A 14,715-nucleotide genomic window follows, 5' to 3' on the forward strand; every position below is an offset into this window, starting at 1 on the left:
ATATAAGTACATATACTTGCCTTTGGGAAATAATTCTCATAGAGATCCCATGGGTATAGGAGTGATTCATTCCCCTCTGACAGTTAAAGAAACTGAGGCTCAGAACGGGGCAGAGACTTGCCGAAGGTTAAATAGCCAATAAAATGGCAGTACTGGGATTCGATTCCAGGCCTGTCTGAGACCAAAGGCATAGATGGCATAGATTTAACTCCAAATCTGCTCCTACCTTCCCCCCACCCTTACCCTACCCCAGGACAGTGACTCCGACATCCCTGTCGGAGATGAGGAAGTGGGTTGTCCTCTCTGCCCCCGCCCACACCCTCCCTACTTCGTTAGTGAGGCCAGCCTTACTCCCAGAACTCGATGACAGGGGAGGTAAAGTTGCTGGTGTTGAGGGTTAACCACAGGCTCTTATTCTTGCGCATAGTGTCCTCCAAGCAATAGGGTGTGTTCCAGGTGTGGTTGCAGTGCGCCCAGGGCAGCTCCGACTGGAAAGACTGGAACAGGTAGTATGTGGCCCAGGCCAAGATGATGATGTAGTATATATTCAGGAGGGACACGATCACGATGGAGGCATAGCCAATGCCTGCGGGTGTGGGCAAGCGAGATAAGCATCAGGAGGGAAGGCCAGACCCACCATGTCCACACACTCAAATGGAAAAAAATGGCATCCCATGGCCTGAGGCCAGAGGAGGCCCTTTAACAGTGACCAACAAATATTTGTAGGATGAATGGATGACTGGATGCATGGATGGATGGATGGATGGATGGATGGATGAATGGATGGATGGATAGGTGAAAGAATGGATTGTTAGATAGATGGGATGGTTGGATGGATAAAAATATGCATGGAGAGGGACAGATCAATGAATGGATGAGGAGATGGATAAATGGTGAGATGAATGGTTAGATGGACCGATAGATAGCTGAATGGGTAGGACTGATGTTGGATTGATGAATGGACATTTGATTTGTTGGATGGATGAATGGCTGGTGATTGGTTGGAAGATTAATGGATGGATGAATGAGTTGATGGGTAGATAGATGGATGATGGATGGACGGATAGATGAATGGATAGATAGCCTAAATAATAAAGAAAGATTGGATGGATGGATAGATAAATATGGATGACTGAATAAATAGACACACATCCTCCCTTCCTTGCCAATTATAATCATAACAGTATTATCTTATGAACACATACTAGGTACTAGACATAGAACTAAACGTTATAATAATAATAAAGAAAGCTACTATTAATTTTGGGCTTCCTATGTATACAAAGCACTTTGACATGACTACGTCATTTTGTCTTCATAGTAACTCTGTGAAGTAAGCATATTGTCTCCATTTTATAGATGAGGAAATACAGGCGCAAAGAGATTAAATGACTTTCCCAAAGTCACAAGAGTTAGCAAGAAGAGGAATGGGGATTCAAGTCCAGAAAGAAAGTCTCTTAAATTTGAGTGCTTATCTTCTGCACTATACTGTGAAGCAGATGCTAGCTTCTCTATCCTTCAACTACCCAGAGAGGTGGGAACAGCTAGTATGTATTGAACAAGTTACTATGAGCAGCAGCATCACATGTATCATTTGCTGGCTGCTATGTTTTGTCAGGCAGAGAGAGTGCCAAGTAACTTGCATGAGGTGTCAATGTAACTGGCAGGTGCTCAGTAAAAATTTGCTGAACCAATGAACACCAGGCCCCGGGTGATCTTTGTCCCATACTTACCAGAAAACAAGGGGCAGATCTTTTCCCAGCAGGTGATGCCCCCTTCAGAGGTGTACTGGCCTATGATTACCTCTAGGAAAAACACAGGCAGGCCACCTCCAAATAGGAAAATAAAATATGGTATGAGAAATGCACCTGTGAAGAGAGCAGAGTGGGGTGAGGGTCAGGATGTGGCTGTCACAGGAGTGGAGGCTGCAGGTGCTGCTTATTCCCAAGCCCTCCCAGGCAATGGAATCAAAGAAAATGAGTGAGGGACAAGATGGGTAAAGGCCAAATTCTTGGACCTGGTTGAAAATTTTCTAGGCCCTAACCATGTGTCCAGCTGGCATCGCCTTTGCAGTGTGCCTGCTCACCTTCAAATCTACCAGAGGCTTTCGGCCTCTGAGCCTTTGGTTAAGCTGTGCCAACAGCCTGCCTGTCTGCCCCACACTGTCCACCTGAACAAGGACTGCTTAGCACTTAAGACTCACCTCGTTGAAGCCTTCACCTACCTGTCCCCAGGCCTGCTTGGGGCAGGAAGCTGAGAAGAACTAGCTAGGAAGGGTGCAGTGATGAGATGCAAAAGAGGGGCATCTCTAGCTGGGGGTGGGTGCCAGGGGAGGAGTGAGAAACAAAGTATCTGGCCAAGGGTTCCCACCTGGTTCCTAATGGCTTTCGTGGGCCCATAAACCCCTTGAAACTGTGGACAGCTTGGGTCTATGTGTACGTGCTTTGCTCTGCGGAATGTCTAGGACAGTCATCGGCATCTTGAAGGTGCCTGAGACCTCAAAAGGTTAAGAAAACAGGCTCTAAGGCAGAATTTCCTGAAAGGTGTTTCTCCTAACATTGGTGATATGCAGTATGCCCTTTTCTGCTGACAGATAAGCCCTCAGTTATGGGCAGTTCTCCCTACCCAGTTCTCCTCCAGCCCCTCTTACAGCACAGCAAGGAAGTCCCTAGCACGTGCTGCCCGACCCGAACACCTCCCATAGCAGAGGATTCTAGCTCAGAGCCTTCAGCATATTAAAAAAAACCCAAACCCCAAAACCCGAACCAACCAACAAATGAACCAACCAGACAAATAGAAACCTTACATTTAAAAAATATCTTCAATGGGCGAAAGTGGTCAAAAGTACAAACTTCCAGTTATTAGATAAATAAATTCTGGGGGTGGAGTATACAGCATGGTGACTACAGTTCATAATACTATTATGTTTGAAAGTTGCTAAGAAAGGAATTTTTTAAAGTCTTCATGACAAGAAAAAAAATGTGTTACCTGCGAGGTGATCTATGTTAACTAAACTTAAATCGTGGTGATCTTTTAGCAATATATACATACGTCAAATCATTATGCTGTACACCTGAAACTAATACGAGGTGATACATCAATTATATGAATAAAACTGAGAAAACTTCTTAAATAAAAAAGAAAAATAAAAAATCTCTTCACCGTATTTTTTTCCTGAATACCTTTTCATTGTGGCAAATGATACTGGTTTCCCATTTGTGGGGGAAAACAAAGCTTGTTTTTGAACTACACTTGCTTTAAGCTAGGCAAGCCGAAGCAAATGTTAGGAAAGACAAAGTAAGGTGGAGTCAAGAGGCATGAAGACACGAGGGAATTCATGAAGGGAGCCTGTGGGTGTCTGAGGTTTGGGAGGCATGGGCCTGGCCTCGTCGCCCCTCTTCAGAGATGGCAAACTGAAGGATAAAGAGAAGGTAAGGGATCTGGCTCAAGGTAACACAGTAAGAGAGAACACCACCTGATTCCCGGTTATGCTCCTCTCCTGCCTCTGAGGTGGGAGGGGGCGGGGAGGGGCTAGGGTGGCGACGCAGCAGGCTGACGGAGGGAGGTCAAGGTGAGGACTAGGGAAAGCAGGAGACGAGAGGCCACCCCACACTGTGGCCCTACCCTTCTCCAATGCCTCATTCTGCCCAGCCTAGACTCACCTCCACCATTTTTGTAGCAGAGGTACGGAAAACGCCAGACGTTGCCCAAGCCAACAAAACCGCCAGCCACGGAGAGCAAAAAGTCGATCTTGCTGGACCACTTCTCCCTCTGCGGGGGCTTCCCCTCAGCCTCATCCTCAGGCCTCGTGCCCGGGCTCTTTCCCGGAGATGGCTTCAGGATGTCCTTGTGGAAGTCTTTTAGACACTGCAGCTTCTCCTTGGTGGCCATCTCTTCCTCGTTTTCTACGGGGGACAAAACAGAACCCAATGCACGGTTAGTCAAGGACAGCCTCTGAGACTTCAACCCAACTTCTCCCTTCTCACCTACAGTCTGGCTCTGACTCACCCAGGCCTTTGGCAGAGGACTTGCCATCCTCTCATCTGTCCACTGATCTGACAACATCCTGAGTGATTCAGACCTCCATCTAGGTGATGAGGGACCTAATGATTCAGAAATTGACAGGCCCCACTCCTCAGGCAACTGCTGAACAGAAGCACTACTGGGGCCCCATGTTTGTCGTCCTCAAATGTCATGTCTCATCTGACACCTGGCAGGCAGGTAAACATGAAGCCAGCCCTGGCATCGTCTCCACAAAATATGACACACTCCAGGCAGTTCTAAGGCACCTTCCAAATAACACCTGCCTGAATTTTCTAGAAACGAACAGATACTATTTCCAAATTTCAGATTTGCATAGAAAATGATAGCTCCCATTCCACTTGTGCTTCAGCTCAGTGCCTGGTGCACAGGAAGTGCCTGTTCCTGTGTAAAGAATGGATAAACATGAAACAAATGAGGAATGGGGTTTCAGCTGAAATGGAAACAATATTTGATAATGGCGTTTCCATCAAAGTATAGAAAATGGATGTTTGTGAATTATACTTGCAATTCATTAACTAGTCATATCTCTATAGCACAAAAAATAACTTGCACTGGCAAGGATTATGTAAGAAAGCCAGTTAATCTGTTTGTCCACCCATCTCTATCCATTCTCTGGCTTGCTCTGACCCCTGTATTATCCAGGATCTCTTGTCCTCTGACTTCCTGTTGGGTTTGGCAATGGGAGGCCCCAAGGTGGTGAAATTCCTAAGCGCCCAGGAGCTGTTCATGGTTACTCTTAGCCCACCCCTCCTTGGACCCCACTCTGGAGGACATTTGCCACCAGCCAGGGTGTAGCCCCTTCTTTCTGTACCTCCTTGGGTCCCTAAGTCCTCATTCTCCCTAGTAGTTTGGCCTTGAGGGCAAGGGCATCATGAGTCCCAGCCAAGAAGGAGAATATGCCTTTCAAGGGTTTACCCTCACATAACGGAACACAGATGAGCTGGGGGACCAGAGCTAGCAGGCCTCCCCGCCCCTCTGTTTCTCCATCTGCAGGATAAAAGAGATGACAGCAAAGGTGACCAACTCATAAGCAAGCAGTCTGGGACACAACTTGTTTGTCTTCATGATCCAAATTTGTGGCCAACACTGAAATATCAGATTTCAGAGAAAGTCAAGATTTCTAGGTGCTCTTGAAAAACTGGAAGGTCGGTTATTTTTGGCTCACATTCCTTTCAGCGACCATCGGCTGGACCAGAAGCGGCCCTGTCAATGGGCCAGCTCACCACTGGACATCTCTAGTGGGCTTCTGAGTCTGTTTTGTCCAAGTTCTTGGCACTGCATGAAAATGTCTTACCCATGCCCTTGCCTCCTTGTTGATGCTCTCCTCCTCCGCTAGAATAGCACCTCCATGGGGACATGGACCTATCTCGTTCACCGCTGTGTGCCCAGAGCCTGGTGCACTGTAGGTCATCAGGCAAGAACTGTTGGGTAGATAGTTCCCAGAGTGGGATCTGCAAGCAGCTCGCGCTAAACTCCGGCTCGGCCACTTCCCAATCACGGGACTCGACGAGCCACTCTACCTCAGAGCCTTGCTTTCCATGCCACCGGGCCCAGAAAGCGGTATAAGGCAGAGCAAGGTGGGGGTTGCCTGAAGACCTGGGGTGTGGAGAGGGGACGTGTTGGTCTGGCCCCAGCAGCTGGGCCCACAGGGGCTGTGCTCTGAAGAGCAGAGGCACAAAAGCACAACAGAACCCCTGTTTCCCCCACGCCTCTTTCCTCTCCCCGGCTTGGGGTGGGGGACCCCAATTGTTTTCCTATCTGGTGGTGAGCAGACCAAGAAAAGGCTTCCTGGAGCCGGTGGGCGGCTCACTGAGCCCTTCCTCTGTCTCCTGGAGCACAGACTGGTGGCGGCATCCGCATGGCCTTTCTTTGCCCTGCTCCCTCGGGGCGACGTGGGGGTTCAGCCGGGCGTATGGCTACTGTAAAAATAGCCCGAGCAGCCAGCATTGTTCCAGCGTTAATTTGTGCAGCCCCCGATGGTTATCTGAGCAGCCCATTGTGGGCTGGCTGGATGGGAGCATAATTGGAGGATGTGGGACTCAATTCCCTCCTAGTGAAGATGTTTTTCAAGGAATGACCCCTGAGCCTCCTCACCCAGAAGGGTTGGTTCCGCCCTTTCGGGCTCTCCTTGGATCTCAGGGCTGGAAGGCACTTCACAAGGTCAGCCAGACGGAGGCGGGGTGGCCAGCTTCTGCTCACATAGGCAGCTGGGACTGGCCAAAGTTCCTCCCCACTAGGACCTGGGGTCTGCTTCTCCATGACTACCCTGAGAGTCCTGGCTCTGCCCTCTGGGCCCTCAGACCCACTTGCCACACTGGTGTTCAGAGAACCCTCTAGAAACACAGGGGAAGTGTTCCCTGAGACCTCCTATGTTCCAAGCTCTGGTTTCCTACAAGATGAAGCCCCCTCTCCGCATGCAAGACTCCATCTTTCCGACCCCTGTGGCCAAGCCAGGATGGAGGCAGGGCCTGAATGGGGCAGGCAGAACCGGGGCCTGTCATGTGCCTGGTGTGGTGGAGGTCTCCCAGCTCCTCATTCCCAGGGTATATCCAGAGATGCATTCCTCCATCACCATCATCTGTCCCACACCTGCAGCTACTGCAATCAGAAGCCCACCTGCCCTTCAAGAACACATAGCCAACAATGCTGCCTCTGGCTCCTTCAGGCCAAGCCATCCTCCATAGCCTAATCTAATGCTCACTCATGCCTGCATGAGGTCACATCCAGATGCAGGCACCCTGACTCTTTCTCAAGGGGCTCATTCCAAGGCCCTCTGGAGTATCTGACCAGCCCCGTCTGTAGAAGCCTATAGCAGCAAGACGGTGGATTATGCCTCCCATACATTCCTGGCATCCACTTACGTCTCTCCATCGCCATGGTAACAACCGTGCTCTGGGCCCCAACAGCCCTTGCACTAGCATCAGAGGCAGCCTCCTCACAGGCCTGCCTGCTGCTACTCTGCCCACACATACCCCCATCTATTTTCAACACAGCAGCTAGAGGCAACTTATAAAATATACTCAGATCATAATGCTCTCCTACCCAGTCCTCTATCACTCCTAGAAGAAAACGCCAGCTTCTCTCCATGGCCTACTAGGGCCCCCAGCACAGGCCCCTTCTCCTTGGGACACTGGCCCCATAGAACTGCTTTAGTTTGTCCGTTCCTCAGGCTCAGGCTCAGGCTCAGGCTCAGGCTCAGGCTCAGGCTCAGGCTCAGGCTCAGGCTCCTAGCATGGCTGCTCCAGGCCCTCTGGTGGCAGCCTGGCCCCTGCAGGAAGCAAAGCATGAGCCCTGGCCTAGAAGCTGACAGCCACTTCTTGACTGGGTGACCTCAAGCAAGTTACTCAACCTCTCTGGTCCTCAGTTTCCTCATCCGTACAGTGGGGATAACTGTGCCCACCTCATAGGGATGTTGTGAGGACTGAATGAAAGAGGTGCATGGAAAGTGCTTAGAACAGTATTTGGCATGTGGCAAGTACTCCTTAAATAGTAACTGCTAATATTACTGTTGTTATTACTGCTATAATTATTATCAAGTCCGACCTGACCTTGGGGTATACAAGGCCTTAGTCCTACTCAGGGTGAAATCAGCAAGGCCCAAAGAGGCCAAGTGACACTCCCAAGACTATGAAGCTGGTAGTAACGGCGACTATAACGTCCCCAAATTCTTGGCTCTGCTTCTGCTGTCCCTCTGCCAGCCCAGCCTGATCGCAAGACAACACTTGATGAGGCCCACTAATTCTCACCCGTCACCCGCAACAGCCTGCCTCGCGGTTTAGTCAGCGCTTAGGAACAAGCTCCCTCCACAGGTGCCCCAGCAGCCTGCTCCCTTGCTGGCCTCTCCTGAGAGCTGTTTTCCTTGGCTCCGGGCCCAGGGCTATTTTGTAGCAACAGTGATACATAATTCCCCATTTTAAGAGCTTCCTCTTGGTTATTACAGCTACAGGTGATTAGACTCGGCTCCGATACAGAGGCTCCAGGAGGAAGGCGCCCTCCTTGCCCAGCTGAAACACTCCTTGTCTCTGTTCCAGGGACCGAGACCAGAACCGCTGTGCCTAAAGGTTGATGTACAATGCAGATCACCTTGTCAGCTCTGGCACGTACACGGACACACTCGACCTGGTGCCAGTGATGCCACAGATTGAGGAGATGTTCCTTCGCTTCCTCCCAACTGAAAATTACCAGTACTCGCTCTGTGCTGAGGTATCTGCAAACAGTTTTCTATTTGCTCTTCAAAGACCTTTCTTGTAGAGGGACTTTTAAGTTTTACAGACAAGGAAGTTGAGGCTCAAGCAGGGAAGGAGACTGCAGTCAGAATTTCCGCCTCGGTTTGCCCAAGGCCTAAGGCACTGGAGCAAAGCTCAGAGAGGAGGAGTCCTCTGTACTTTTTTGCAGATCGGGACACTGAGGATATGGGAAAAGGACTTCAGAGGTACAGTAGGAGGAGCAGTGCAGGGCTGAAGACCAGGCGTCCTGCCTGCCTCCTGGGCCATCCCCCCTGTTTTGGCCCCAGGTGCCCACGGGATAGCCAGCTAAGCCTTGAACTGAGCTGCAGATGCTACTACTGTGGCTGCCTCCCCCAGCATCTGCCACTTCAGTCCAAGGCTTTAGGAAAATCAGGCCCTTGCCTTTATTTCCATGGCAAGCTGCCCAGCTGCTGAGAGATTCTTTGCCTCAGCCTCCCCTGCAGAACCTGAACATTCTCAAGCTTCCCACACAGCTCTCTGATAGAGAACAATGACTTAAATCTCTCATCGTAACTGACTTAACCACTCAAGAGTTTCTACCATGTTTTTAATAAGAGGTCAGATACTCCTTCTGTTTCCTCTTTAGAATACTCCCCCGACTCCAAAAGGGCCTACCACACAGCAGGCCTCTAAGACAGACCTGATAGTTATCGTTTCTCAGCAAACCACTGGAAATTAGGCACATGGTTCCCAGCGTCCCAGGACTGGGACAGCGTCCCTCGTCTGCCCTTTTCTGTCCCCCATCCACTCCAGAGCCAGTGTCCTGAGCCTACCTGACTATGCTGTGTGACCCAAAGCAAGTAAAAACCCTCTCTGTGCCTCAGTTTCCTCCCTGGTTAAAAAAAAATGGGAGTAAACAATAAAATTCACCTCACAGGGATTAAATAGGATGATACCTATACAATGTTCAGCACTGAGCCTGGTACATACTAAGTGATTAATAAATATTAGCTATTATTGAAGAAAATAGCTGACCACATTGGGATTTTATTATATTATGTGGCAGACATTATATGCTGAGTATTTAAAAAAAAAAAAAAAAGAAAGAAGAAAGCTACATTTATTGGGCACTGACTGCACACACATTTATTCAGCACCGTGCTAAGGTTTTGCAAGCATTTTCTTAGCCCTTCCATTGAGTTGTTACCATCTCCATTTTGCCAATGAGGCACAGAGAGGTGAAGTCACTTGCCCAGGGTCACACAGCAAGTAAAAGGCCGCTGGAGCATCGAATGGCTCCCAGATCTGTTTTGGCCTCTAAATTCCATGTTCTCAACCACTTGGCTGTTTGGGATCACTTACTTTAGCAATGTCACAAAGTGAAATAAGGTCTGGCGCCTTTAAGACAACTTCGAGCCACTGGTCTGGGCTGACAAATTAGGGAAGTAGGCGAAGGCAAACAGGGAAGTGAGGGGCCATATGACAGACGGGGCAGGGCCTGGGGACCTGGGGAGCAGTCAGCACCCAGGGCCACAGGGATGAGCCGGGCGGACAGATGAAGGCACATGGATTAGGGCAGGATAGATGGCGCTGTGGTCCATCCAAAGGCTTCCTCTAGCAAACAGGAAGAGTCTCCCAGACTTCTCTATTTGAAGGGGCTCCTGTGAGCACTGTTGCCACATATTCCAGGCAAGGGACAGGCTCAGTGAGGAGGAGGTCTGGGGTCAATTAGTAATGTCTGCCATGGGCACAGTCCTTCCGTACCATCCATTCAGCCGAGGAAGCGGTTAACAATTAAGCAACACCCCCCCCCCCCCCGCCAAAAAAAGGTGAGTTGTGTTAAGAACACTATTTCACCCTCTACCTAGGATAGCTGTTATTGAAAAGAAAGTAGAAATTAATCAAAAAAAGGTCTTTTTCCTTTTTTCCTAAAAAGGTACACCTTTAAAAGATTTAATCATTTGATTGAGTCATGTGGCCTGTATCCTATCTTGTTTATCTATTCCTAACTCAGGCTAAGTCACACGTGACAAGCTCAAAGGCCTCAAAGCGCAAAAGCCTCCAGGGGTCTGGCAGGCAAAGGACAGGAGTACAGTCGTGAGACAACAGGGAAAAGTAGGGACTGCGGCCAAAGGGAGCCCAGGTTCCAGCCACCAGCAGCTCTCCTTAGCTCTAGCTACTGCGATGAGGGCCTGCTGGGGCCATGTCCTCCAATTTCTCAAGAGAGGCTGAAATCTGAGATGTATGGGGCATACACATTTTCCTATTTCTAAAACACTGTGTGTGCCAAACACAAACACAGTTTGCCCTCTTTTGTCGTATCATTGACCCAGTTCACCCAAGGTGGCCACAGAAAAGGGCAGGATGGGCTCGCCTGGACATGCTGACCAGCCCAGCCTCAAAGGCCCAATGGCTCACCCCAGTGAGGTCATCCAGGAAGCCTGGCATTGTTTGGCCCGGAACAAAGCCGAAACAATGAGCAACAGTATTCTGGTCCTAGTGAAAGTGAATTTTGTTAAGGGAATTGTTTTCGGCATGACATCCCGGGGGAACAGGGCTTATTATCTACCTGGGGCTCAGTGTTCGTGGGCAAGGTCCTCCCTTCTCCTGATCTAATTGCAACCCCCCACCCAACAAAAGTTCAAGACTGCCTTCAGAGATTCGCCTCCACTCAGAGCACCTGCCTGGCTCAGGTTCAACCTTCAACCTACAGAAGTATTTACTTCTCCCCAAGCCTCATAGAGCCTCCCATTTCACAGATCAGGAAGCTGAAGCTCAGAGAAGGGGAGGATCTGGCCCAGGCCACACAGCCACAAGGTGGTGGACCAGGATTTGCACCTAGATCCTGACTCCATACTACCTGAGGGGCAAGGTGACCTCTAAACAGGGACCTACTAGAGCAGGTCATACTTCTTCTTTGTCTGCGGTTCGCAAAGGAAAAAGTGGGTGAAGGTGGACAGGTTTTGCAAAGAACTGGCGTCTGGGACAACATCGGTTGAGGGGTAGGCAGGATGAGGGCCCAACGTACAGCCACCTTGTTTTCTCCCCCTCACAAAAACACTTGCAGGTAAAAGATCTGTGGACTGGGTCCAAATATTTTTCTTATCCTTTTGGAAGTGGCAGGCCCTGACCCAAAGCCCAGAGACCACACGTGGCCAGCAGCGATGGATCAAAAAAGAGGACGAGCAAACTGCAGGGGGCCAGGAGAGGGAAAAAAGCTGGAGGAGGCTCCCCTGTAGTAGAGCTGGGCCTGGGGATGGGTGGAGGGGGGCGGGGTCAGGTTGGTTGGGCGCTTCCAGGTGAAGGCAAGCTGGGTACAGGCCATGCCCAAAACAGAGGGGCCCCAGGCACGAGCTGAGCAGGTCGTGGAGTCAGGAGACAGGACTAGGAGACAAAAAGCTGGGTCTAGTTCGATTCCACTGGGTCACGCAGGCCGAGTACTTCCCCTTCGCATCTCGGATGCCCAGGGATAAAACAGAGCAAGGATAGCTTTGGCAAGCACTGATTGCTGGATAAACATTTACTGACAACCTACACTACGAGGTGCTAGGCATAGCTCCAGAAACTGAGGGCATGGATGTGAGCCCTGAGGAACTGACATTCTAGAAGAGGAGACAGACACTAAACACATTAATGAATTAATAGTTATGACTGGGGCCAGCACGGAGAACCAAGCAGGATGAGGTACAGGTGATGAGGGCATGGGGAGTCAGAGACCTCCTCTGAGAAGGTGATGTTTCATAATGGCAGACACTCACTGGCTCTGGGCAGGCCCCACACTAAGCTCTTTCGGGCACCAACTCATCTATTCCTCTCAGCAGCCCGAATGAAGGAATGAAGCCCAGAGAGATGAAGCCACTTGCCCAAAAGTCACACAGCTGGGATTCATTCAAACCTAGACAATTGCTCCAGGGTCCACTCCAGAGTCTGTGCTTTTAACCACTTTGAAGCTGAGATCTGCATGGCAAACATCTGGGGGAATGGCCTTCTCAGAGTAGGGAACAGCGTGTGCAAAGAGGGCCACACTGGGCATGGTAAAGGAAGAAGGAAGGCCAGTGTGGGACGGAGGGCAAGGGAGGATGACCAGGGTGACCTGGAAAGGAAACAGGGCATGGAGGCCAGGGATAGAATCTGGCTTTTGCTGCCCCACTGAAGGCTCAGCCTGTCGGCTTAAAGCCCCTGCTTATCACCAATGACCTAGCCAGGCATCCCCTCCCACTCTGGGAGGGGCTTTGCAGGCCCATGGGGGGCTCTCCCATGTAAGCACTTGCTAGTGAGGACTTTCTAGTGGGGGCCTATATTGCCTGAGTCCTTACCCCTGACATGCTGGAGCCACCCAGCCTCCTCCTCACGAGCTGGGTCTCTGTAGGATGGGCTGAAGGCAGCTGCAAAGACCAGCCAAAGATGTGTGGCCGAAAATCCTTTCTCTTGGCCAAGAGCCACCACACCGGTGACACAGAGAAGAAAATGTTCTTGTACACCAAGTCTAGATCCCTCAACCCTCCATGGGTGAGGCCCGTGGGTTCAGAAAGAACAGGATCAGCCTTTGATGCTATTCAGTCTCAGACAAGTTACTTCCCCATACTGGGCGGCCCTTGTTCACCTGGAGTTGGTCGAGACAAAAGCCCCAACTGTCCTATGTCGACTGAGCACGCACTGCACTGCTGGCCCAGGCCCACTGTAGGGTGCGTGGGGTCACCTTCATGCCCTCAAGGTGCCAATGTACAGAGGCAGCGAGGAGTGGCTCGTTTTGTCAGAGTTAACAGAAATTATTCTACAAGTTCAGAAAGAGGACAGGAGCATGCTTTTGGGTCCAGGGGGAATGAGAGCTGCTTCAAGGAGCAGGTCTCATGATGCCCTCAGGCTGGGCCCAGCAGCCTGGCTGGCCCTAGACTCCGGAGGAAGTCACCTCTCAGATCCTGTATGAAGGGGCTCAGAACCCAAATGCCACTTAGTAGATTTCCAGCATAGACCGCTATATCCAAAGCTTAGCTAAAGGGGAGGATTAGGGAGCAGGAGGAGGGCCGCCATGATGTCTACTGGGCACTCAGGGGCCTGTTTGCAGGCACAGGGCAGTGAGTCAGCAGGCAACGGCCTCTAGGCACTGACTCACCAGCCACAAGCCTGTCACTCTTCTCCCTGTCAGCTTCCCCACCACCCCGGCCCTCAGCCTGGTTTTGCCGGAAGTGGGGGTGGGAGGGGTGGGGTCAACCACAATCCTGAGGCAGGCTCTGCAGAGCCCAGGATTATTTCTGGAGGCCACACAAAAAAAGAGACATGAGAAAAAAGAAAGGGTTGGTTTCCATTTCCTCAAACTTCCCCTTTTAAGCAGTAAGAACCTTAAAGCCACCCTCCTTCTCACTGGCTGTGAAAAGCAAACAGAGCAGCCCCGCCCTCACTCTATAGAAACTGGAGAGAGACAGGCCTTGGGTGACAAGGCCAGCTAATGGCATGCCTATGGCCCAGTGCCTGCTCAGAGCCCAGCCACTCCCAACTCTGTCACCGGAGCACTCAAAGAAGTCACAGCTCCCTGGAAACCAGCCAGGGCACTCTTTGCTCTGGGGCCTTGGGCAAGTCGCCTCTCTCAGACTCAGTGTGACTCTCTGTAAGGTGGGCATAAAATCCCATCTACAGTGTGTGAAAACTCCTAGCTTGGTACATGTTTGTAAACAAGCTCCTTGTTCTCATTGTTCCTCTTTCAAACAGGTTTCTCGACAACTAGCAAGGTCCTTCGTCTTCCTTCCTAGCTCCACCCTTACCTCACCCTCACTTAGAAATTTAGCTCAAGGAGAGTTTGGTGCCTCCAGAATGAAATAGCCTAGGATTTAGCAAGACAGAAGATAGATAAGCAATGTCTGCCGCCTGTGCCCGTGTTTCAGAGCCAAGGGGCTTGTTGTCTAGACTCTTGTTCCACTTACCTGGAAGGCAAGCTTCAGGTGTCTACCACCATCTAGAGCCCACCCGAGATCCCCAGAAGCTACTAAACCACACCTCGGCTCATGCCGTTCCCTTAATCTGGCACACTGTTCCCCAAGTAACCAATAGGCAACATCCCAGGACCAAGGCCCCAAGGACTCCCTAGTGCCATGCTTGGGCTCCAGGGGCCACACCACGCTCATCAGCCCATGCTGTAATTGTCCTCTTGCTCCTCTGTCACCCAGGGCCTGCTTTCTAATAGGGCCTGACACTGTGAACATTTCGGGCTCAGGACTCTGGCGACACTCAGTGTAAGAATAAATATCAGTGTAAGCTATGAGGGCGCCTCAATTAGGGTGCTAGAGCAATGACAGACATTTAGGACACAGGCAGGGCTGTCGACAGAGGAAGAACGTGCCCTAAATTCTCTCTTCTAGAGAGAGGGGATGTGTTCCCAGCATTTAAGCACAGTTCCCCCCCGACGTGGTCAAAACTCTACAAAGCTCTGACTTTTTTTGAGAGATGAGCCCCCGAGCTTTAGGAAACCAATTCTCATGAAACAACACGT

The 14,715-nt window shown here is 50.5% G+C and overlaps 1 protein-coding gene across 1 annotated transcript in view; it reads right to left on the reverse strand.

Annotated features, from left to right (window-relative positions):
- Nucleotides 1–14,715, reverse strand: part of SLC6A6 (solute carrier family 6 member 6) — a 93,774-nt gene that overhangs the window by 47,659 nt on the left and 31,400 nt on the right. Inside the window, exons 3-5 of the mRNA XM_023529031.1 lie at nt 3,663–3,905; nt 1,734–1,868; nt 352–586 (exon numbers count right to left, since the gene is read on the reverse strand). Of these exons, the coding sequence (XP_023384799.1) occupies nt 352–586; nt 1,734–1,868; nt 3,663–3,891 (599 nt within the window). The 5' untranslated portion in view covers nt 3,892–3,905. The remainder of the gene's footprint in view (nt 1–351; nt 587–1,733; nt 1,869–3,662; nt 3,906–14,715) is intronic.

This window comes from Pteropus vampyrus, unplaced genomic scaffold (genome assembly GCF_000151845.1).
Source record: "Pteropus vampyrus isolate Shadow unplaced genomic scaffold, Pvam_2.0 Scaffold35, whole genome shotgun sequence".
Taxonomy (NCBI): domain Eukaryota; kingdom Metazoa; phylum Chordata; class Mammalia; order Chiroptera; family Pteropodidae; genus Pteropus; species Pteropus vampyrus.